The sequence below is a fragment of the Phalaenopsis equestris genome, unplaced genomic scaffold, assembly GCF_001263595.1.
Source record: "Phalaenopsis equestris unplaced genomic scaffold, ASM126359v1 Scaffold232735, whole genome shotgun sequence".
Lineage (NCBI taxonomy): Eukaryota > Viridiplantae > Streptophyta > Magnoliopsida > Asparagales > Orchidaceae > Phalaenopsis > Phalaenopsis equestris.
Window position 1 is genome coordinate 45,769 of NW_018250698.1, and position 23,919 is coordinate 69,687.

General features: G+C 37.4%; 1 protein-coding gene across 3 annotated transcripts in view; it reads left to right on the forward strand.

Moving 5' to 3' along the window:
• Positions 1-408: 408 nt before the first annotated feature.
• The window catches only part of LOC110038378 (3beta-hydroxysteroid-dehydrogenase/decarboxylase-like), a 70,707-nt gene continuing 47,196 nt past the window's right edge, over positions 409-23,919 (forward strand). For 2 of the 3 annotated variants that reach the window (XM_020743197.1, XM_020743195.1), the window contains exons 1-4: positions 409-985; positions 1,091-1,261; positions 22,895-23,011; positions 23,106-23,185. In XM_020743197.1, the coding sequence (XP_020598856.1) occupies positions 509-985; positions 1,091-1,261; positions 22,895-23,011; positions 23,106-23,185 (845 nt within the window). In that variant the 5' untranslated portion in view covers positions 409-508. The remainder of the gene's footprint in view (positions 986-1,090; positions 1,262-22,894; positions 23,012-23,105; positions 23,186-23,919) is intronic. The other variant, XM_020743196.1, reaches the window with a different exon arrangement.

The window sequence follows — 23,919 nt, forward strand, 5'->3', positions numbered from 1 at the left end:
CTTGTTGATTAGTGGTTTTGTATCCGTAGATAAAAATAAATAAATAATAATATAATACATTATATTAATTATATATCTTATGTTATATAAATATAATATATATATATATATATTATTAAGTAGTATATAAATATTTTATTATTAACAATTTATTGTACATTATACTTTACATGTTTAATTTTTAAAATATAATAAATTTTTTGAGCATATAATTATTTTTAAAATAACATAAATTATATATATTTATTTATTTTATTTTTTTATTTCGAACAATAACGATTCGAACACGAATGAACGCAAGACTGTTCGTGTTTGATTCGTTTAACAAACTGAATGAAAAAAATGTGTTCGTGTTTGTCTCGTTTATTTATCCAAAGAAGAACACTTTGTAGAACTGTTCATGTGGCCTGACTAGGCGCGCCAGCAGAATCTGCTCAGGCAAACTGTTTTGCCCATAGCAAGTCAAAGTTCGTCGTCTTCTTTCTTATTACGTTTCTCCCTACTTCTCATGGCGGAAGCTGGCGGTGCATCGATAATCGTTGCGGTAACCTTTGGCCGAAGCTCCTTCGTTGGACGATCTGTCGTTGCCGCCCTCCTCGGCGATGGTCGCTTTACTGTCCGCGTCATTGACCCCCTCCCGGCTTCTGATCCAACTCCTTCACTCTCCCCCTTTTTTCAATCTGGCCGTGTCTCCTACCATCATGTGGACATTCGCAACCGATCTCCTTCTTTCGTCACAGCCTTCACTGATGCCGAAGCTGTTTTTCACGTTGACCCCACCGTCACAACCCTTCAAGCGCCGCCTGTGCGTTCCTCTGATTTTCATGGACTGCACCGTCTCCTCGTTCAGGGTGCCAGAAACGTGATCGCCACGTGTTTTGAATGTGGAGTGCAGCGATTGGTGTACGTGGGCTCTGCCGACGTGGTGATTGGCGGAGCGAATGAGGTTTGCTGTTGGAATGAGTCGGTGGTGTACCCAGAGAGGGTTAGGGTTTTTTATGGTGTCGATTTGCTGGACCTTAATTGCATTTGGCTTTGAACTTTATGGATTTTGTCGATTGTAATCGAATTTTATTTTGTTGCCGTACAGTTTGTGGATAATTTGAGTGAGTTGAGGGCACAGGCGGAAGCGATGATTTTGATGGCAAACAGTAAAGATGGACTCTCAACTTGTGCGTTGAGAGTAAGCAATCCATTTGGGCCAGGTGACAACACTCTGGTGCCGTTGCTTGTACAGGGAGCCAAGGAAGGATGGGCCAAGGTATGCGAGTAAATGCTTTGCTTTTTTATTTTATAATGTGGGATTTGCATACATATCACAGAATTCTTATATCCTAATATGACTAACAACATTTACATAATAATTTGCTTAATCTAGAAATTTTTTGTGAATTACACCCAAGGTATAAGTTTAGGACAGACAAGAGAAAAAGTTTAGGACAGACAAGAGAAACACAGAGAGGGAGATTGAGACTGAGAGAGAGAGAGAGAGAGAGAGAGAGAGAGAGAGAGAGAGAGAGAGAGAGAGAGAGAGAGAGAAAGCACAACAACACATGAGTTTTGATAGAGTGAATTCAATTGTTCTTTATTGAAGAAATGACTTCTTATTTATATATTTCAGGAGTATCTAGTATAAAATTATATGTTTGTCCTTGTTTTAGTAGGAACATTATAAGTTATTATGACAATTTCTAATATTTATAACTGGATTCAACATCTTTTCATATTCATAACCGATATTAGCACTGTTCATATTCATAACTGCTTGAAGAAGGGCATCTAACGACCTAGTAACCTTATCGTTCTGTCAGCTGCAAACCTTTGATTGGCTGACATACACTCTGTCAGCTCTTTGGAGGGAATCCTTAGAAGAGACGCTCATGTCGTTAGGGTGAACTTAGACCATCAAACAGAGGTTATATCACCGTAATCTGATGAGCAGCTCTTTTTAGACAAGAGCCTTCTCAGAGGATCAAAAAGATATTATGTGGGGTATCCTTTGATCATCTTTGTGAAGAGTTTTGAAATCAACTGAGGGAGCTTGTCATGAATGACTGTCCCTTGGATTGTGTTCTTTCTATTCATTCGTTCGATCGACTCAGAATTTCGATCGAATGAAACAACGATTGTTGATTCAATCTTTTAATTATCTTGATACACTGTCCTTTGGAACTCATAAGCGAGACTCATGGATTTCCTCGAGATTCTTGCAAATATATATATATATATATATATATATAGGAGCATGATTCAGCTCCCTACATATTGAAAGTGACAACTACGATAAGAATAAGAAATTTAAATGGAAAAATTGACTTGATTATTACATAAAATGTACTTTTAATAATTAAACCCGCAGGATTTTTGTGCCAGTTGTCCCTATAAATAGTGTGTGGTTAACACTTCTCCACACTTTTTCTCAGCTTTCTACCCTTTAGTTGGTTGGTAACAGGAGAGATACTAATGACGAGTAATAAGAAGTCATCTTACTGAGTCAGTAAATGAGGTGGCTATTATGAAAACCTTTGGAGTTTCGGCTGGGAAATTCCACCGCTCTAAAGATGCAGGGAAGAAATTAAAGTCGGAGGGAAGCTGACTCGTTTAAAGAAGAAATCGGGAGATGAGAGTCGATCAATAATAACAAGGAGATTGAAAGAAGAAGGCTAGTCAGTGGGCACAAAGAGATCAGAAGGAGGGAGCCGCTAGATGGAAAAATGCCGGTCAAACATATGGTTCATAAGAAACAAAGGTAGAGAGACTGGAGAGAGTGACTAAATCATCTGACTCAATGACACTCTACCGTGAGATGGGAAGCTGGGGGGACTAGTGCTTGCAACGATCCGTGAATGGCAGGCTCAACTATCAGTCCAGTTGATTGTAGAGACCTAGGTCCAATCGCGTGAGGGTGCAGCTCCCTTTGCTTCAGCCAATGAGACCAACCAAGTGGTTGTCTAACCGCCTCTTGGTGAGATCCTCTGATCATCTGAAATGGAAAAAGTCATTAATATGAGAACAATTTTCTTTGACTGAGAAAATTTGTTTTTTTGGCATTTTATTATTCTCGTAGATGAGATTATGCAAATCATTGATCATCGATGATGGGAGCCGACTATTGACATGTATTAAATTTTGACACTTTTTGTGCTTTAATTCCAACATTTTTTCACTTTAAATATATGATTTTATGCTTTTAGAAGGTTGGAATCGCATTTTGCAGGTTGCAGGACTAGCACAAAAATCAGAGTGGAACGAGGAATTTTGGGAGAATCTAGACTGCCATAGCCACACCTGGAATTGACATGGCCACGCCACTTGAGCAGGTGATCATGCCGATTTTGGGTGTGGTCATAGCCAAATACTAAAATGAACCATGCGATTGAGGGATTGACGTAGCCACACCGAATCACTGTGTGATCATGCCGCCCAACCCGAGCATGTTGCGTAATTACACCGTAGAACGGGTGTGGTCATAATGACACATATTTTATATTTTGAAAAGTCCTTATTGCAGGATTCTGAGGAAGTTGGGAAGAATTTTGAACTCATGCTATAAAACTAACTTAATTAAAAACTTTTGGAGGGGAGATTGCAGAAGGAGGCTAGGTTTAGAGGGAGGTTTTCTTCTGCTCTCAAATTTCTTTGCTCAGTTTTTTTTAGAAAGGTTTTTGAGAGAAGTTGAGTGCTGTTCTTGTAAGAGAAGAGATTCAATGGTTGTAAGTTGTTTTTATTTCAATAAAAATGTTTCTTGCAGGTTTTATTTGAATGAAATTTCTTTTGTTTTTCATTCAAGCCATGAGCAGCTAATTAACTTGATTTTTGGATGGATTTCTTGGTTTGCTTTTCGTTCTTGATTTCTAATATACATTTTCTGCTCTTTAATTTGATAAACATTATTGGTTAACCTTTTGACCTTCGTTTACTCCTAACATGACCAGTTAGGACGTTAAAGTCTATTATGATCTACGACTTCGACAAAAGCGTAGTGAAACAATTAGGTTAACCACGAGATTCGAGTAAAATAGAAATATTTTATTCTAGATTTTGCAACACTTAGCACTGTTCTGAAATTATTGGGAAATCCCTAAAGATAGGTGGAAGCTGTTTTTCTTGAATTTCGAATCTTTTTGGGACCTAGACATAGAATTAAGAAGAACATAATATCTCTGGTTGATGACAACCACGTAAGAGAAATTTGCAAAAGAAAATTAAGCCAGGTGCCATACCTGAATCACAGAGTCACGTTCTTCATTATTTTTGGAAAAAAAAATCAAAGAAAATAGAATCACTCTTTCTTCTATTTTGTTTTATATGGAATATGATAGATTTAGGATGCCTTTTCTGTTTTCTGTTCTCGCCAATAAGGTTGGAGTAGTTAGTAAACTATAGTTTTTTCTATTTCAAATGATTTCTTAACACTCTTTTCGTGTGAACGATACACGATATTCCTTCTAAATCGTTTACTAATTGGTCATGTATGCCTGTGTGAAGTCGCCCGTTCCACGGTGCTTTTTGCGGCCATAAAGTTCTTGGCGATGTTGTCGCAGAAGTTGCGTGAAGCATAGGAGAACTGTAGTTGAACAACTAGAAATCTAGGTTTGATATTTTTTCTATTTTTTTTTGTCTGAAGTTTTTTTTTTCTTTCATTATTTCTACGTGCTCTGGTATTGTTCTATATTCTTCTTTGCAAGTGCTGAAAAAAATAAAAAAGCCAAAAAACAAAAAAAAGAAAAACTGCTGTTAATCATTTTGTTTTCTTGCATTCTTTGAGTCTTTGCATGTTGATTATGATCGTGTGTTGAAATGACACTTGTGTTTGTGTTGCTTAGAGCCAGTTGTGTTTTTCATTTTTTTTTTGCATTTAGGATTACTAGTTTGTGAGTTCACATTCACTTTTCTTCTAGTGTATACGTAAGGGTGCACACACTGAATTACACCTATTGACTCTGAAATTGAGCGGACATTTAGACGTCGTAGGAAAGCACTCATTGAACCTAAAACATCTGCACGAATGACTCACCATCTGAACCTAACCATGAGACCCCTTAGAGACTTTGCCAACCCCACTGCTGAGGAGATTCTCATGAGGATCAATTACACTGCAGTAGAAACTAATACATTTGAACTAAAACCTGCTATGATTCAAATGGTTCGGCAAAATCACTTTGTGGAGCCCACTGAAGACCCAAATATGCACTTAGCTAACTTCTTAGAATTGTGTGCCACATTCAGGTATAACGATGTCTCCAGTGACGTTGTTAGACTAAAACATTTTCTCATTTCATTTAAGGATGGAGCCAATGGGTGACTGAACTCTTTAGCCCCAGGATCCATCTCCACTTGGAATAATTTAGCTAAAAAATTCTTAGCCAAGTATTTCCCTCCTTTCAAGGTTGCCAAGCTTAGGAATGACATCAAATCATTCTCACAATTCAAGGGGGAAACCATTTATGAGGCTTGGGAGAGATTTAAAGAGTTTCTTAAGATTTGTCCCCACCATACCTTACCCAGCTGGCTAATTGTCCCAACCTTCTATAACGAACTTGTAGGTTCCCTTAGGTCTCTTATAGATGCTTTTGTAAGAGGTTCACTGATGTCCAAAACTTATAAAGAGGCATATGATTTGATGGAGGAGATGACCACCAATAGTTTTCAATGGCTTGCTAAGGGAGTGCAACCCAAAAAGGTTGCTAGTGTGCATGAATCTGATGTCCTAAATATCTTAGCTAACCAAGTTGATGTAATGTCTAAGAAATTTGATAATCTCACTGTGAATGCAGTACAAGTCCCACCCCGGGTAGAGGATTTTAGCGATAGGAAACCAGAATAAGGCCACTGGCTTTGCTAGACTCTACAACCTCAACCTTAGAAGCCTTGAAAGCCATAGGAAACCAGAATAGAGACTTTGCTAGACTCTACAACCTCAGCCTTAGAAGCCTTGAAAGCCATAGGAAACCAGAATAAGGCCACAACCCATAGTCAAATACCTACAATCCTAGATGGAAACAACACCCTAACTTTCAATTGAACAATAACAACCGAACCTATTAATGGGGTGGAGCATAGAACAAATTAGTCCAAAGACCAACCCAACCCCCTCACTTTAATCCAAATCAGAACAAAAACCTAACCACTTTGGAGGAGTTGGTGAGACAGTTAAATTTGATAACATAAAGTCATGGGCTAGCAATTAAAAATATTGAGGGACAGTTAGGGCAATTAGTGAACAGTTTCAACCATAGGAACCAAAGGTCACTCCCTTGTAACACTAAAGTGAACCCCGAAGAGAAATGAAAGGAGCCGGTCTTGGCTGTTAGGCTGAGAAGTGGGAAGGAGTTAGATGAAACTTCAAGAGTTATGGACACCCCCATAGATGTGGACTCTGAATTGGAATAGTTGAAGAAAGACCTGCCAAGTAAATAGAAATACTTAAACCCCGAAAAGAAAGAACCCGTGAGACTTCCACCCCCCATTCCCTCGGAGATTGCAAAAACAAAAATTAGATTATCAATTTTTCTAGATTTCTAGAGGTCTGCAAGAAGTTTTACCATAAACTTTCTTTTTGCTATAAAGTCCTAGAACAAATGTCTAGTCATATTAAATTCATGAAGGATGTGCTGACCCAAAAAAGGAAATTGTGGAATTGAGAGTCAGGGACATTAACAGAAGAGTGTAGTGCAAACTTGCAAAAAATGTTACCTGAAAAGATGAAGGACCCCTATATTTTCACTATCCTGTGTGCAATATGAGAGAAGTTTGTTAGGAGGGCCTTTTATGATATGGGAGCTAGCATTAATTTGATGCCATTGTCAATTTTCAAAAGACTTGAATTAGGAGAGGCTACACCCATCACCTTTACCCTACAGTTAGCTGACAGATCCTTAGCCTTTCCCATAGGTATCATTGAGCTTGTGTTAACTAAGGTAGGAAGCTTCATATTTCTTGTTGATTTAGTAGTTCTGGACATGGAGGAGGATAATGAGATACTTCTGATTTTAGGAAAACCATTCTTATCCACTGGTAGGGCAATGATCGATGTACAATAAGTAAAATTGACCATGAGGGTGAATGATGAGTAAACAACTTTTGATATCACAAAGTCTATGAGATTTCTCTAAGATCCAAGTGACACTCATTGCTTTAGGGTTGACTTGGTGGATGGGGTGGTAACTAGCCAATTTTCTGAAACTTTGGAAGATGACCCAACAGAGCAAGAGGTGTTTGAGGATGATTGAAAAATCTAGTGTTGAATGTGCTCTGCTTGTAGAGGGCGAGTCTAGAAGGTTTAGGGAGAGATTTGAACCCTTAGACTTGACTTTGCACAGAAAACCTCTAGCTTTATCCATAGAGATAGTCCTAGATTTGGAACTTAATGCCTCGTCCACTCACCTAATGTATGGCCACTTAGGAGAGCTTTTGACCTTACTTGTGATCATATCTGCTGACTTGACTGTGGAGCAAGTGGACAAGCTCATGAGGGTTCTTAGAGCATTTAGGAGGGCGTTTGGGTGTACCATAGTTGACATCAAAGGAATTAACCCATTCCTGTGTATGCATAAAATCCTGATCGGGGAGGGACATGTGCCTAGAGCTAACCCACAAAGGATACTGAACCCCATCCTTAAGTGGTAGTAAAGAAGGAGATCCTGAAGTGGCTTGATGCAGACATTATCTACCCCATCTCAAATAGTATTTGGGTCAGTCCAATACACTGTGAACCAAAGAAAGGGGGTCACAGTTGTGGAAAATGAGAAGAATGAATTGATTCCCACAAGAACTGTTATAAGATGGAGCATTTGCATTGACTATGAGAAACTGAATGTTGTCACTAGGAAAGATCACTTTTCCCTGTCTTTTTAGACCAAATGTTCGATAAGTTAGCAGACATCTTTTCTACTGCTTCCTAGATAGATATTCATGATGCAACCAAATCCTGATAGCCCTAGAAGACCATGAAAAAACTGTCTTCATTAGTTCCTATGGAACTTTTGCCTTTAGGAGGATATCATTTGGATTATGTAATGTGTTAGTCACTTTTCAGCTCTGCATGTCCATATTTTCTGACTTGATTGAGACAGACATTAAGGTCCTTATGGATGACTTTTCTGTGTTTGACACTTCATTTGATTCCTGCCTGAGTAATCTTACAAAGGTTTTTCAAAGGCGTGAAGAAACAAATTTGGTTTGAATTAAGAAAAATGTCAATTCATGGTAACTAGGAGAATCCCGGGGCACAAAATTTTTGAGAGGAATGGAAGTTAACCCTACGAATATTGAGGTAATAGAAAAACTTCCTTCACCCACCATTGTGAAAGTAGTTAGGAGTTTTTTAGGGCATGTCAGATTTTGTTGATGGTATATTAAGAACTTCTCTAAGATCACAATGTCTCTTTATTGTTTATTGGAGAATGATGTGACCTTTGATTTTGATGATGTCTGCTTAGCTACCTTTGAGACTCTTAAGGGCAAATTAGTAACAACACTTGTGATAATTGCACCTGATTGTGACTTCTCTTTTGAGCTGATATGTGATGCTGGTGACTATGCTGTAAAAGCAATTTTAGGCCAAAATGGAGACAAGATATTTCATTGCATTTACTATGTCAGTAAAACCTTCAACAAAGCCCAAACGAATTACACTACCACTGAAAATGAACTCTTGGCCATAATATTTGCTCTTGACACGTTTATATCCTACTTGATAGGGACCCGTGTCATTGTTCACACCCACCACATCACTATCATATATATTGTAGCCAAAAAGGATTCTATCGTGTCTTTTGATACAAGAATTTGATTTGCAGGTTATCGATAGGAAATGTATGGAGAATCAGGTAATTGTCCACTTATCTAGGCTCGAGAAGGAACAATTTGATGAGTGTCTTTTAGACATAAATGAGAATATTCCCTACGATCAACTCGCCATTTTTTAGGAGGTTACTCCGTGGTATGCTGATATTATAACTTACATTGTTAGTGAGATTATTCTTTATAGTCTCACTTACCACCAAAATAAGAAATTTTTCTTTGATGCCAGATTCTACTATTGGGATGTCCTATCTGTTTAGGAAGTGTAAAAACTAAATCCTTAAAAGATGAGTGCCCTTGGAAGAGGTCAACGATATTATTAGGGTCTGTCATGATTCAGAATCTGGGGGGTATTTAAGTGGATTCAAAATTACTGTTAAAACTTTGCAATCTTGATTTTATTGACTCACCGTCTTTAAAGATGCTAATCAATATGTGGAAATTTGTGATAGATGTAGAGGGTAGGGAATATTTCTAAAAGAGATGAGATGCCCCTCAATGAGACTTTGGAAATTGAGATATTTGATGTTTTACAGGATATATTTTATGGGACCTTTTCCATCTTCGTCAGGAAATCTTTATATATTGGTAGCAGTTTTCTATGTCTCTAAGTGGATTTAGGCAATGACACTACCCAACTGTGATGCTCAGAGTGTTATTAAAATTTTGAAGAAACTTACTTTTAGTAAATTCAGAACATCTATGGTGATTATCAGTGACGGGTAGCTACTTTTGTAATGAAAAGATTGAAGTATTAGTTTCAAAATTTGGAATAACTCACAAGATTGCTACGACATACCATCCATCAAACTAGTGGTTTAATTGAGGTTTCAAATAAAGAGATTAAGAGGATCCTTTGAAAAAACTCTTAACCCCAACCATAAAGATTGGTTCCTTAGGCTTGGTGATGCATTATGGGCTTATAGGATAACTTTCAAAACTCCCATAAGAATGTCACCTTACAGATAGATTTTTGAAAAAGCTTTTCACTTACCAGTATATTTGAAACATAAGACTTATTAGACATTTAAATAATTTAATTATAATTTGTAAGATGTGGCAGAGAAAAGATTACGACAGTTGAACAAATTGGATGAAATTAGATTAGAAGCTTATGAGAATGCCAAAATTTACAAGAAAAAGATGAAAAAGTGTCATGATCAGAAGCTACTTAGTAAAGAATTTTACTTTGGATAAGAGGTTTTGCTGTATAATTCAATATTGAAATTATTTTCAGAAAAATTGAAGTCTAGGTGGTCAGGACCATTTATTGTAGTAAAGGTGTACCCATTTGAAATTGTAAACATTCAGGATAACAAAACTGGGAAGATATTAATGTGTAGAGGTTGAAACCTTATCTAGGAGGAGAGAGTAAAGGTCCTCTTGCAATCCTAAGATTGGATTCATCCAAAATAGTAGTTGGCGACGTTAAACCAAGCATTACCTCGGGAGGTAATCCAAGTGTTATGTATTGTTTTGAATTTATTTCCATTCATTTGCTTTGAATTTTTCCTTTGAATTTCATTTTTGAGGTTTGCATGCTTTTTGATGTTCTCTCTGGCTATTTTCTGTGCTTTAGAGTATTTTTATGAGGTTACGAGTAGAAATAGTGCTTAAAATGGAGTCTAGGGAGTGAAATCGGGGCCCACACTTGGGCAACACTCAGCGTAGCCACGCCTAGAACCAGCGTGACCACACCGGCGAACAAAAAGTTTGGCGAAATTATGTCGCATATGCGGCGTGTTCACGCTGGCTCTTCACCCACAGCCCAATTCGCTACGGCGTGACCACATAGCTTTCGGGCGTGGCCACGCTGCTTTACGGCATGGCCATGCCTGCATTACCCGCAGTGTTGTATGAACCAACATGACCATGCCGCTTTCGGCGTGGCCACACCGGTTCGCGACCTCACCAGGCAACGGTTTATGCCCTTTTAATGCACGAGCTGCGTTGGCTGTTTTTCCTTATTCATCTTCTTTTCATTCGTTTCCCACTAGAGCACTTCACCTCCATAGGCCTAGAGCACCTAGGATCATCGAAAAAGTTGCCAGAACTTCACCAAATTTGTAGGGAAGAGAGATCAGGGTGATGGAAGAGAAATCCTTGCGTTTGTTGCCTCCAGCAAGCGTTCATTTCCTTTGATTTTGTTTTCTTGCCAGAGGGATTGCTTTGTGACCAAAATTTGTTTCCTCTTGAGATCTTCTTCCTACTTTTTGTTTAGCCTCAATTTTTATTTGATTTGATTATCATGGCTCCAAAAATATGTGGAAGAGGTAGTTCCTCTTCCTACGATAATAAACAATTTGTGAACTCGGTGGCCCAACAACATTCTTTGAGCTTCGTGGGTAAGAAGAAACTTATCCCTGAGAGGGCATTCCAATTTCCAGGGGAAGAGATAGAGCTTGAGATTGATTGTTGTGGGTGGCAAATTTCTCGTCTTTGAACCCGCCGTCATCAATATCGTCCCCGAATTCTACGCAAATGCGAATGAATCCGTGGACAGGAGAGTCTTTGTGCGAGGAATTCCCTTTTGATGCCACCACAATCATCCACATTTGTAATGTGCTTAACATCCTTAATTGCGGGCTCTGTATCCACGTTTCCTCTGATTATCAGGATGTAATTAGTTTTCTCACGACCTCCACAGATGCATGGAGGACTCGCCCGAAGGATGATGGGGAAGTGTTGATCAGGTTTTCCCTTACCCACCTCACTAGAAAGGTTAAGGCATGACACTATTTTATTATTGGTAGGATGCTACCCACTATTAGGCTTACCGACGTGTCAAAGGAGTAGGTTCTAAATTTTTGTATTCAAAAGTTCATTTCTATTGATGTTGGTGTCTTGATCCATTAGTCTATTGCCTATATTACTAGTGGTCAGTCGATCGTAGTTTTAGGGCACTCTAGTCTAATCACTGCCTTATGTGCTTGTGAGGGTATTTTGGGAGGTGATGATGAGGAGCTTCTGCATATGCATATTCCGATCAGTAGGTCTTCTATAGATGAATATGCCTCGCAGTCTGCTGCTTCTTCTTAGTGCGAAGAGAGTTCGTCTCGACATCGGTCCTTGGTGTCCCATGACTCCACCTTTTATGACTTGACCAGATACGTGAAGGAGATGCTGACACTCCAGGGGGAGCTGATTAGAGATGTGAGAGAGCTTCCGAGCACAGATGACACCATGCCGTGGTAGCTAGATGACCTACACTGTTAGTCTGCTTACTACGCCAACTAGCTCCAACACTAGTACAAGTACAATTATTGGCGGTTGGGGGCATTCCAAGAGCACTAGGAGTTAGGACCTATACCAACACCACCACCATTCACCATTTGGAGTCCTGCAGTGATACTATGGAGGAGGGTGACCGAGAGGAATAGGGAGATTGTACTTATTTCTAATGATGTATTCTGTTGTATTGATTGCCTTTTTCTGCTTTGCTGATGTACTGATGTATTTTGGACTTATTCTCTCTGATGTTTTTGTACTGATGTACTGATGAGGTTGTTGGCTGATTTTCCCGTATTACATTATGTTGCTTCATTTACTGTCTTTCCTCTACGTGTTTGCCTGCACTTTACTTTTAGCACTCTGATATCGTGCTTCTATTTTTTTTCCTGATATGGTTTGATCTGCGATTGATCATCTGTATTGTTAATATTCTATTGTTGCATAACTCATATGTAGCTAGTAGGGTTTGGAATAAGGTTGGAGTCATTTTTTCTGTTAACTGCTTACAGGTAATTCTTTGACTTGCTGAGATTTTATTTACTTCCTACTTTCATACATCTTCTTGGTCTATTAATTTTGGGAAAATAAAAATTAAGTGGAGGAAATCTGAAATTTATTTAAAGGTAGTATGGAAGTGCATATTGGTAATTATATACCTAAAATGATTTAGAAAGGGGGATTTTCTTCTACCTAAACTTAGAAATCCTTTGATATTTAGAAAGGGGGATTTATGTGATTAAAGACTTCTTACTAAAGTTGCTTAAGCCTTAATGTTTTCTTTCAATAAGGGATGAAACTTAACTTGATTGAACTTATTTAGAAACTAGGAATCATGACAAGGGGTGAGTAAGCATTTGATTAAGGTTGAGTCGGGATTTACAATGAAAAAAAGGAAAAAAAAATGGTTTAACACTTAACCAGATATAGTAATTTTTGTAGGCTTCATGTATATATATTTCAAAAAGAAAAATATCTGTTCAAAAAAGTATATGGATGGCCTGAAGAAGAAGCTTGAGGATAAGTATTTTCAGTTCTAAAATTTTGATATTCTGGCCTTTTTCTTTGTCAAATGATTTACTTATATCTTTATCAGAAATCTTAGGGAATTTGTAATTCATAAAAAGTCAAGGCGAAGTTGGTGTTGTAATAAAAAAAATCAAGTGCTTAATGACTTTTAATGAGGGAGAATGAAATCGTAGTCCTATCAATCTAACAAGAAATTAATTCTTATGTTTAAACAAAAGACAAATCATGATAGGTACGAGATTATATTATTCAAAGAAATTATAACTTGAAAATTGAGATCATGTAACCTTAACAAATTTTCACTTCCTCCCTATTAATAAGACCAAGAATTGCATGAAAGAAAGGTCTTTATTTCTTTGAAAATCTAAGCAAAATAAAGGGATTACTTTGGGACAAGTAATGGGTAAAGTTTGGGGGGATTGAAATGCGTCAAATTTTTACACTTTTTATGCTTTGATGTCAACAATTTACTACTTTAAATACATGATTTTACGCTTTTGGAAGGTTGAAATTGCATTTTGCAGGTTGCAGGAGGAATATCACGAAAATCGGAGTGAAAATGAGGAATTTTGTGAGAATCCAGACCGGCGTAGCGACATTTAGAATTAGCGTGGCCATGCCACTTAAGCGTCAAGCTGATTTCAAGCATGGTCACACCCAAATGTGGAAATGAATCGCGTGATGAAGGGATTGTCATAACCACTTTAAATCATTGCGTGACCACACTGCCCAACCCGAGCATAAGGTGTAATTATGCCGTAGAACGTGCGTGATCACACCGACATATATATTCTGATTTGGAAAATCCTTATTGTAGGATTCTGAGGAAATTGGGAAGAATTTTGAACTAATGCTATAAAAATAACTTAATTGTAGACTTTTGGAGAGCTTTTGGAGGGGAGATTACAAAATGAGGCTAGGTTTAGAGGGAGGTTTTCTTCTCCTCTTAGATTTCTTTGTCCAACTTTTTTAAGAGAGGTTTTTGAGATAATTTGAGCGTTGTTCTTGTCACAGAGGAGAACAAAGTGTTTTATGTTGTTTTTTTTCAATAAAAATATTTCTTGCAGGTTTTATTTCAATGAATTTTTTTTGTTTTTCTTTCAAGCCATAAAAAAACTAAATAACTTTCACGCCTCTATGATTTTTGAATGAATTTTTTGGTTTGTTTTTCGTTCTTGATTTCTCATATATGTTTTTCTGCGCTTTAATTTGATATACGTTATTTTTTAACCTTTTGTCCTTCGTTTACTCCTAACCTGACCATTTAGCATGTTAAGATCTATTGTGATCTATGACTTCAACAGAAGCGTAGTGGGACAATTAGGTTAACGACGAGATACCAGTGAAATAACAATATTTCATTCTGAATCTTGCAACATTTAGCCGGGATTTGAAATTATTGGGGAAGCCATGAAGATAGGCGGAAGCTATCTTTGTGGATTCCAAAGCTTCGTGGGACCTAGGCATAGACTTAAGAAAAACATAATATCCCTAGTTGACGACAACCACGTAAGAGAAATTTGCATAAAAAATCAAGCCAGGTGTCACACCTAAATCACAAAGGCAAGATCCTCATTAATAATGGAAAAACACCAAAGAACTTTGAACAACCCTTTCTTCTGTTTTGTTTTCTACAAAATTTGAAAGTTTTAGGATTTCCTTTCTTGTTTTTTGATCTCATCGAACTAGGTTGGAGTCATCAGTAAACTATGGCTTTTTTTAGTTTCAAATCAATTTCTTAACACACTTCTGTTGACCTCATTTTGGGTCTTCCTTACTCTTTCTTCTAGAGCCTAGGATCTAGCCATAGAACTTTCCTATCGACTATCTTAGAGGACTAGTGTTGGGACCCACACTGTTTAGAAACTCGAATCGTCTCTTAACTCTTTTGCAAAACCTCACAATGGTGGTCCAAAGCCATGTCCATTTGGTCAAGTGGTTATGATTTCGAGCTGTCACCACCTATTTGAGTGGCTAAGATCATGTACCATCACCACTAGGCTGAGTGGCTAAGACCAACACGCCGGAGCCCGAGTAAACTTCCTAAGGGTTAAAGGCCTAAGGATAGCCATAATGACTTTAGTACATTCGCACACACAAAAACCACAATTCGCGTCACCTACACCTGTAAAAAAAAACTTCATAATTAATCAAAACATAAATCAATTTTTGAAACGGTCAATCACAGACCTAAATTGGAAGGCATCGAATTTGACGTTTTTTTTACCCGATCGTCGACGAAGTTGTCTGAACGACCTCAGATTACGAAATGGATTGCATCGGTGCGTCTGAGACGTCGATTTTATGTAAGAATGACACCCACATTTCTATAATTCCACACACGAACAAATCACACGCAAATTGATAAATTCGTCCGAAGGACCCAGATGACGAAACAGACTGCGTCGGTGCGTCCGGAGTATCGAGATTATCTAAAAAAGACATACAGTTTGCCATGATTTCATGCACAAGAAAAAAATGCGCGAATCGAGATTTTTAAATATTAAACATTATAAAAAAATTAATAATAAAAGAAAATCCCATTTAATCCCTACTCACGCACGCAAAATCACAATCCAGGCCGCACTCCTCTCCCGCTCGCAATCCTTCGCGATCGAACCCGATCGCCTAGCTCCCGCAATCAGCCGCACGTGACTCACCTCCCCCTCTTCACCTGATTCCTCCAGCGCCTCGCCCCACCTCGAGCCTCGCTCCACCGAACAACTCGCCAATCGCGATCCTTCCTCCTGGCCTACCTTTCCTCTCCCCTAGGTCAATTGTTTTCTCTCCCTAAATGTGTCTCTTCCTCTCCCGTTACCTCATTTGGCCACTATATCATGGTAGGTACATCTCTTTCTTTATTCCCTGCTTATAAAAGCCCTACCTAAGGCAGGGTTGGGGGTTGTTGAAATTTTGGGAGGAGAAGAGAGAAAGTGTTCTTGCATCTTTGGTTGGTTATTGTTGGATCTCTATCAGTCGTGTGCATTCGCTGCTGTATTCTCGAAGCTTTTTGGTTAGGAGTCTTGTGCTTTTGCATCAAAGTTCTTAAGGGAAGTGCTGCTGATTTTTTTTCTGATATTTTTTTCTTAGGCTTGTGCTTGAGTTTGCTTTGGATCTGCATCAAGAGGTGACCCTATTCCTCCTAATATTTTTTTCTTAGGCTTGTGCTTGAGTTTGTTTTGGATCTGCATCAAGAGGTGACCCTATTCCTCCTTTCTTCAAACATTTGAAGGAATTATCTGTTTTATTCTACATTCATGCCTTGGGTTTAATGTGCTCATAATTTATAAAGATGTGTTTAAGCAATTTTGCTCTGATTATTTCTTGCCTGGCGATATGAGTAATCTTTCTAATCCGCGTCACTTGGAATTGTCCCTAAATGCATTTTCTAAAGTAATCTTTCTAATTTGGGTCACTTGGAATTGCCCCTGAATGCATTTTCTAATGCACCTGGAATTGGGAAATTAAGGTCACTTTAAGAAATAATTGATTTTAATGTTAAGAATGAGAATGGTTATAGAATTGGTGAGTTGGAACAAATGAGAGAGTTGCGCAATTTAAAAATACATTTTCTAGGAATGTGAAGGATGCTAGGGAGGCTCGCACAACAAAATTACTTGAGAGGAGAAAACTCACATATTTATTCTTGAATTGGGGCAATACTGTTGATTAATGGAACTTAGACATGGGAGTTAGAAGCCTGCGGAACTTTGTCAATTCTGACTTAGATGTGAATGTGCTCGAAAATCTTAAACCATACAAAAGTCTAAAGAGTTTGTCCGTAGTTTCATACAAGGGTGCAAGTTGTGCAAAATGGATGCACAATGCAAGTTTGATCTCCAATCTGGAGCACATCCGTCTAATGGTGCTCGGCATGGGAAACTCTTCCACCTTTTGGGCAGCTTCCCCACCTATATATCTATTGTTTATATTCATCTTTCTTTTAAGTCAGTTCATTTTAAAAATAGGAACATGAGTTTTAGGCTGGTCTTAACTATTCCTTGGAAAATTTACATACACACCACTCAATTCTTACATATTTACGCATCTAGCACCTTAGCTATGCAAATTTCACCTTCTAAAAATGAAATGATGGCATGATTGTGTGGCTTGCATGGAAGTTACAAGATTATTTGGAAATATATTTTCTTTCATTTTCATGATACAAAACATACAAAATTGTTGGAAATTACGTGTGGAATATCAAAGTGGCTTATAAGTTAGAAGCGGGGCTTTAACACTCTTTTGGTGGTGCTTAATACTTATAGCTTGGGTGTTATTCTTGCAAAATTTGAAAATATTGTGTAGTTCATTTGCAAAATTCGGGAAGTTGTGATGCTTCATTTTTACAAAAATCTGAGAGCCTTTTATGTTTGTTTACAAAGCTTGGAAAGTGACGGTGTCTTATTATTGAAAAATCTGAAAGCTCTCATATTAAATTTGAAAAATTTACAAATGCTTTGGTGTTTCACTTTAAGAAAAATCTGAGAGACTTTTATGTTTGTTTACAAAGCTTGGAAAGTGGCGGTGCCTTATTCTTGAAAAATCTGAAAGCTCTCGTATTAAATTTGGAAAGTTCACAAAATCTTTGGTGCTATACTCATGTGAAAATCTGAAAGTTTCCATATTCCCTTTTGCCTTGAAGCTTTGGTGCTATCTCGTGAAGAATCTGAAAGGTTGCATATTCTCTTTGCAAAGACTTGTAGCTTTGGTGCTATACTCATGTGAAAAAATCCGAAAGATTGCATATTCTCTTTGCAAAGACTTATGACTTTGATGCTTGACATGTGAAAAATCTGAAAACTTTTCAAACTCTACTTGGAAAGTTTGGAGAGTGGCAATGCTTTACTTTTGCAAAACTTGGTAGCTTTAAGTGTTCTATTTAGAAAATTTGAAAAATTTACAAATGCTTTGATGTTTTACATTTGAAAAATCTGAGAACTTTTCAAATTCTATTTGAAAAGTTTGGAGAGTGGCAATTCTTTACTTTTGCAAAACTTGGAAGCTTTAAGTGTTCTACTTGAAAAATTTGGAAAGTTTACAAATACTTTGATGCTTTACATTTGAAAAATCTGAAACTTTTCAAACTCTATTTGAAAAGTTTGGGAGAGTGACAATACTTTACTTTTACAAAACCTGGAAGCTTTAAGTGTTTTATTTGAAAAATTTGAAAGTCTTTTTGAGTCATTTTGATTTTTGAAGATTTGAAAGTCTTTGGAGTTTCTTTCTTTTTGAAAATTTGAATTGTTTCATTTGGGTCTTCTCTTCAATACTAAATTGGAAGTCTCAAACGTTACTTTTACGTCATTTTAAATGTTATATTCTTGTTGTTTTGAAAGCTTCAAATGCTCTTTTCGAGTCCAATTTGCTTGATGTTTTGGGAGTTGATTTGATTATTTGTTTTTGAAAGAATTTAAACGTTTTTAGACCGATTCACTTGCGGTTTCACTTCTGGCTTTGCTGATTTTGTTTCAGTGGGTCGACCTCTTCCGCTCATTTGGTTTTGTTTTCCTTTTTCTTGCTAGTTGTTAAGTTAAAAATAAGAATTTCTGAATTAATTATTTTCAAGACTGATTCACGCCTTTAGAAAAATGGGTTAATCAGAGGGGAGAAAACTAAAAGAAAAACAATGATAATTAGTCTGTTGAGATGATTGAAACTCAAGGGGAAATAGGGTAGCAAAGCATTAACTATTTTTTTTACATATGAAAGATAAAATTGTAAGTGTGAGAATTGTTTAGAATTGGGAGAAAGTAAGAGCTTAAATGATTCAAGAGTTAGGGACATAAATTGAAAGATCAGTATGTTATTAATTAGGACTCCTAATCATTGGCTAGACTAAAACCCAACTGTTTTAACTAGGATTGAAGCATATTTCATGAACCTGTTTGATAAAATCATAAGTTTACCCCCTCGGCCTTAAGAGCATAATAGTGAGCTAAGTTTGATCCAAAGATGTTCGAGGATTAGTTGGAAAACACTTAATTGAAGAAAGCACTTTAAAATACTTCAACCTCAAGTTAAAGTGTAGGCTTTCTAGATTTTAGGAGCACACTCTAGGTGATAGTTCATCAACCTAATTTTCAAATGGATAATAAAGCTAGACACCCGACCCTAATTCATAAATTAGTAAAGCAATAGACAAGATATACACCAGGCTGTGATTCATGACTGATTTAATTAAATCAATTAGTAAAATTTTCGTCATAACTTAACCTAAAATGAAACCCAATGCTCCGAGATTTGAGCTTGAATCTTACACTCAAGTTCTCCTGACAATTGGGGACATTCCCAACGTCACATATAAATCACCCATCTTTGATCCCTTATACGTGATGTTGTGTTTTGTTTTATTTGTTTGTGTTTTTTTTTTACGATTTGTTTCGAGTATGTGGGTCACTTTTCAGTTATCCTCAGGGCTTTCCATATATTACTCCGTCATTTATTATGTTATACATAAATACATGGTTGTCATGTTAGCTAAATTTCTCTACTATACTGTTACCTTCGACGCTGATCCCATTTACAGGTACAACAATAACAAGAAACTCAAGTACCCAAAATTTATAGTAGTATATTTATAGCACTTTACTGCATTTCCTTTATACTTCTTTTATTTACCGCACCTTATACTGTTTTAATTTACTGAACTTTCATATAACATATTTAGTTTATGTATGTTTTAAATTAGCTATAAAATATTGTGGATATAGCCAAGTTTGGGAGGTATATAGTGGTAAGTCACCAAATAACAATATTGCACGCTCACCTATAAAACACTGGACCTAAAACTATTACTACATGGAGCATGAAATAACTCTTCGTGGGCAGCACGACTAGGACTTAGCGGACGGGGATGGCGATTTACAACAGTACAACAAGTCTACGACAACTAAACATTTTCCTTAGTTTAAATAACAAACTATAGGATTTTGAGGTGGTTCGCCTGACGCAACACAAATCCTCACATGTGTCTTTAGGTTTTTGTACAACCTTATTGTGCAATTATAAGTCCTAATATTTTTTAGGATTCTGATGTTGACGTACGATACGGTGTAAATCCTTTTATATTTCTATGCTATTTACACGATCAGATATCGTGCGAATGTAAATCCTAAATTCTAAAATAAATTGTAGGAGTAAACATTGAATAACATTATTTCAAAGACATAAAGCTTAACAATAGGATAGTTGGGAGGTCACCGGGGTTCTCGGATTCTTGATATCCCCTACTCTTCTTTTCTTTGGATTCCTTAAAATAACTGTTCTTATTTGAACCACTCCCATTTATCTTTCTCGTTCTTTCTCGTGTCCAATCTTGCAAGCCTAAACTTTGAAATTTTGAAGGCAGAATCACTAATCTTAATCAAGAGTTTTCTTAAGTTTAAGATGTGATTAACTATAACGGCTTGCCTCTATAGGGAACTTGGAACACAGGTAAAATAAACCCCATCTAATTTTAATATTAAGTAGGGGAACTTGTCGGTCTCATATAAAAAGTTTCGCAGACTAAATAGATGTCACAAAATTCTTTGGTTTGGGTGGTTGAATCTACTACAAGTGATATGCTTATTTTTCGGGATAGTGTATTACTTGTGATATCACGTTCAGCCAACCAAACTGTCCAATATGTGAGACCTATTTGGTCTCATTTATTTTAAAATCAAAATACTATTCTTTTTTTTAAATCAAAATTACATTTATATCTATATATACTTAAATTCAAATTCAAATTCTTTTTTCGAAATTCCCGGCTGACAACTTCCTTATGAAAATGGTATGCAGTACTCCTTTAAAACTGCTTACGACTTGGACACGTATACTTGCGTGAAGTGGCCGCTTGCTTCGCGGTGCTTTTTGCAGCCATCAACCATCCCTCAGCTTTTGAGGCGGCTAAGGGACTTTTCGCTTTGGTTCATGGAGGAGGTGTCACTTGATGTTTCTTTGGTTCTATGAACGTCAAGAGGTTGACCGATGGTCGGCGAGGATCACCCGCACTGCTGGCTCGCTAGTTGGACGAAACAGTGGACTTCTTAGCCTGGGAAGCTGGCCTACAAATGGAGGTTGCCATAGCGGACCTGAAGGAAGGGAAGGACATGTTGCTCTTCGCCAGGAATACATGGTTGAGTTCGCGGCTCTCAGGGCGGACACAACAACTCTTCGAACGGAGCTGTCAGAGGCCTAGGTCGAAGCCCCTTTCATGCACGTGAACCCATCTTCCTCCTCTTTTGCTGTATTTAACTTTTGCGTACAGGAAAACTCCTTCCATAGGTTTGCTTCTTCCATTCAGGGAGTGCACTGCTTCTCTTCCCCGTTCTTCTTGTTCGCCTCGATCGGCTGGATTGAGTGTCATTACACGCGGAGGAACCTCTGCACTCACCTCCTCCTTTGCACAACAGCGGCGTCACCCTCGTCCCCGACATCGAACATGTGCAGAAAGTCCTGGTTTGAGAAAAAAAATTACATACGGAGTCCAGACACAACTCTGTGTCCGGCCTCCAATAACACAACTCCAAGTGTATTTCAGTGGCCCATTCTTTAAAAAATTATAAATTTATTAGTCGAAATGTAAGTGTTTTTTTAAAATTTGTACATTTGACTTAATTTTATTGGAGTCTAGACACATTATTGGAGTCGAGAAGCAGAGCTACGACCGGACTAAGTATGTAAAATTTTCTCCTGGTTTGCGATCTTCTTGTTTTTCGGCTTTGTAAGTGCACTCGAGGTTAGTTACCACTGCACATGTCTTTGCCCTAGCCATTCGATCCCCCTCTCCTTTGAATGGGTTCAAGCTTTTTTATGATGTAGAACTCGCCTCGTCTTCTTTACATGCATTGTTCTAATAGAATGCAAGTGACCTTTGAGTTTCCGACAGTTCGCTTCTTCCCACCCTCTTCGGTTTCCTAACTTTTCGCTTTCTCTCCCCCTCTTCGGTTCACTATGGTATTTGAAACAGGACGTCACATCTGCATTCACTCTTGAAGCATTCACTAATTTGGACTGGGCGGGGGGACTCCATATACAGTAAATCCACAACTAGGCATTTCATCTTTATCGATATCAATCTTATATCACGAAGTGCAAAGAAATAAAACTCTATTGCTTTGTTTCTCCACTGAAGTAGAACACAGGGCATTCGCTTTAGTTGCTACCGAGGTTATCTTGTTGTGTCATTTACTTGGTGAATTTGTCATTTCCCATCAACCACAACATTCTTCTCCACAGTGAACATCACAGACATTGGCTTAGTCAGCAACCCTATGTTTCACGCCCGCACCAAACACATCGAAGACGATCATCTCTTTATTTGTGACTGTTTCAAGGTAAAAATGCTCCTCGTTCAGCATATTAGCTCTCAGGATCAATTGGCTGATCTCTTCAAAAAATCATTATCATTTGCTAGATTCTTATTCCCCAGCTCCAACCTGACAATCCAAGTAGGATCATCATCTTGTGGGGCGGTAAAGGCAGCATATGACCAGCATAACCATCTGTCAGAATACTCAGCCTCCTTATGCCATCCTCCAACACCAACGCATCCCAGACATTCATCCATAACAACTAGGATTCCCTGTGACAAAAGTATTTACTCTGGTTATAAATACATAAGCACTGTTATTGAGTAGACACTTTTCCTGTATGGACAAGTATACATTTTACTTTCTATTGTTCCTTTTTATCTTCAATTCCTGTTGAATTTCAGTAAAGTTTACCCTTTTGCACGGTTTTTTCCTTCTTTTCTACGAATGTTCTTCTGCATATTTGTGCTATATCATGCTTTCCAGTTCAAGTTATCAGTTTTGTTTTAACTAATCAAATCTTGTAATTTCAGTTCATCATTGGAAGTGGTAAAAATTCATGGGACTTTACATACATTGAGAATGTTGCCTATGCTAGTATATGTGCAGATGAAGCTCTACGACTGGGAACACCCTATGTGGCTGGAAAGGTATCACGATCTGGTTGTAGCTGGTTATTAATATTCCCTGATTTTCTATTGATTGGTAAACTGATAGTTTTTTTGCTTGAAACTTCTGTGACAGCCGTTTTTCATCACAAATCAAGAACCTATGATGTTTTGGGACTTTCTTTCTATCATGTTGGAAGGCTTGGGATACCAAAGGTGAGTCTATGAGTATATTTTTTTATTCCTTTTTGCTGGGGTTTATGTTGACTTGCCAAGCTATTACTGTAGTTCAAGATATGGTTGCATTTGCATATTTGCAAGGGCATGTAGTATGATCTTTATTATAATTGGCTTTTTTGTTGTTGAGGCTACTTTTAATTGTAATTGATATGATATTCAATTATATTTGTTCATGTTTGTATCGCCATTTCCAGTGCAAAAGGCCACCTCAGGTGTTTCTTCACGTGTTTATTCCCTAGATCTAGATATTTTATTTTAAACAAGCCTTACTGATCTATGAAGTTTTTATCTTCATCTTTCCTTCTAGACAGGTCTAACGGATTATAAAAATTAGGCCCAGTGGCCAAATTCTAAATATTCCTCTAGTATTAATGATTAGTGTTTTTTTATTAATTTGTGTTATATTTTATATTTTTGTTTCTAATGAATGACAGCATTTTGGTTTTTGAGCACTCATAGTGATTATATACTGGTGGAGGAATTATAAGTTGGAGCTGTTATTCATAAATTGACGCTGTTCGTTGCAGAAGCTGTTAGATGGTTGCTGAGACCTGCCAAGCTATTTTATTTGGTTTGCAATGAATTTAAGAACTGACATATCAAAACACCTTCTTATGATATCTGCAATTTTTGTTAGCAGTGCTCGTTGTTTATTTTCCTTACAAATTCACTTGGCTTGTAATTTGAGCGTTTAATTGATAGCATAATCA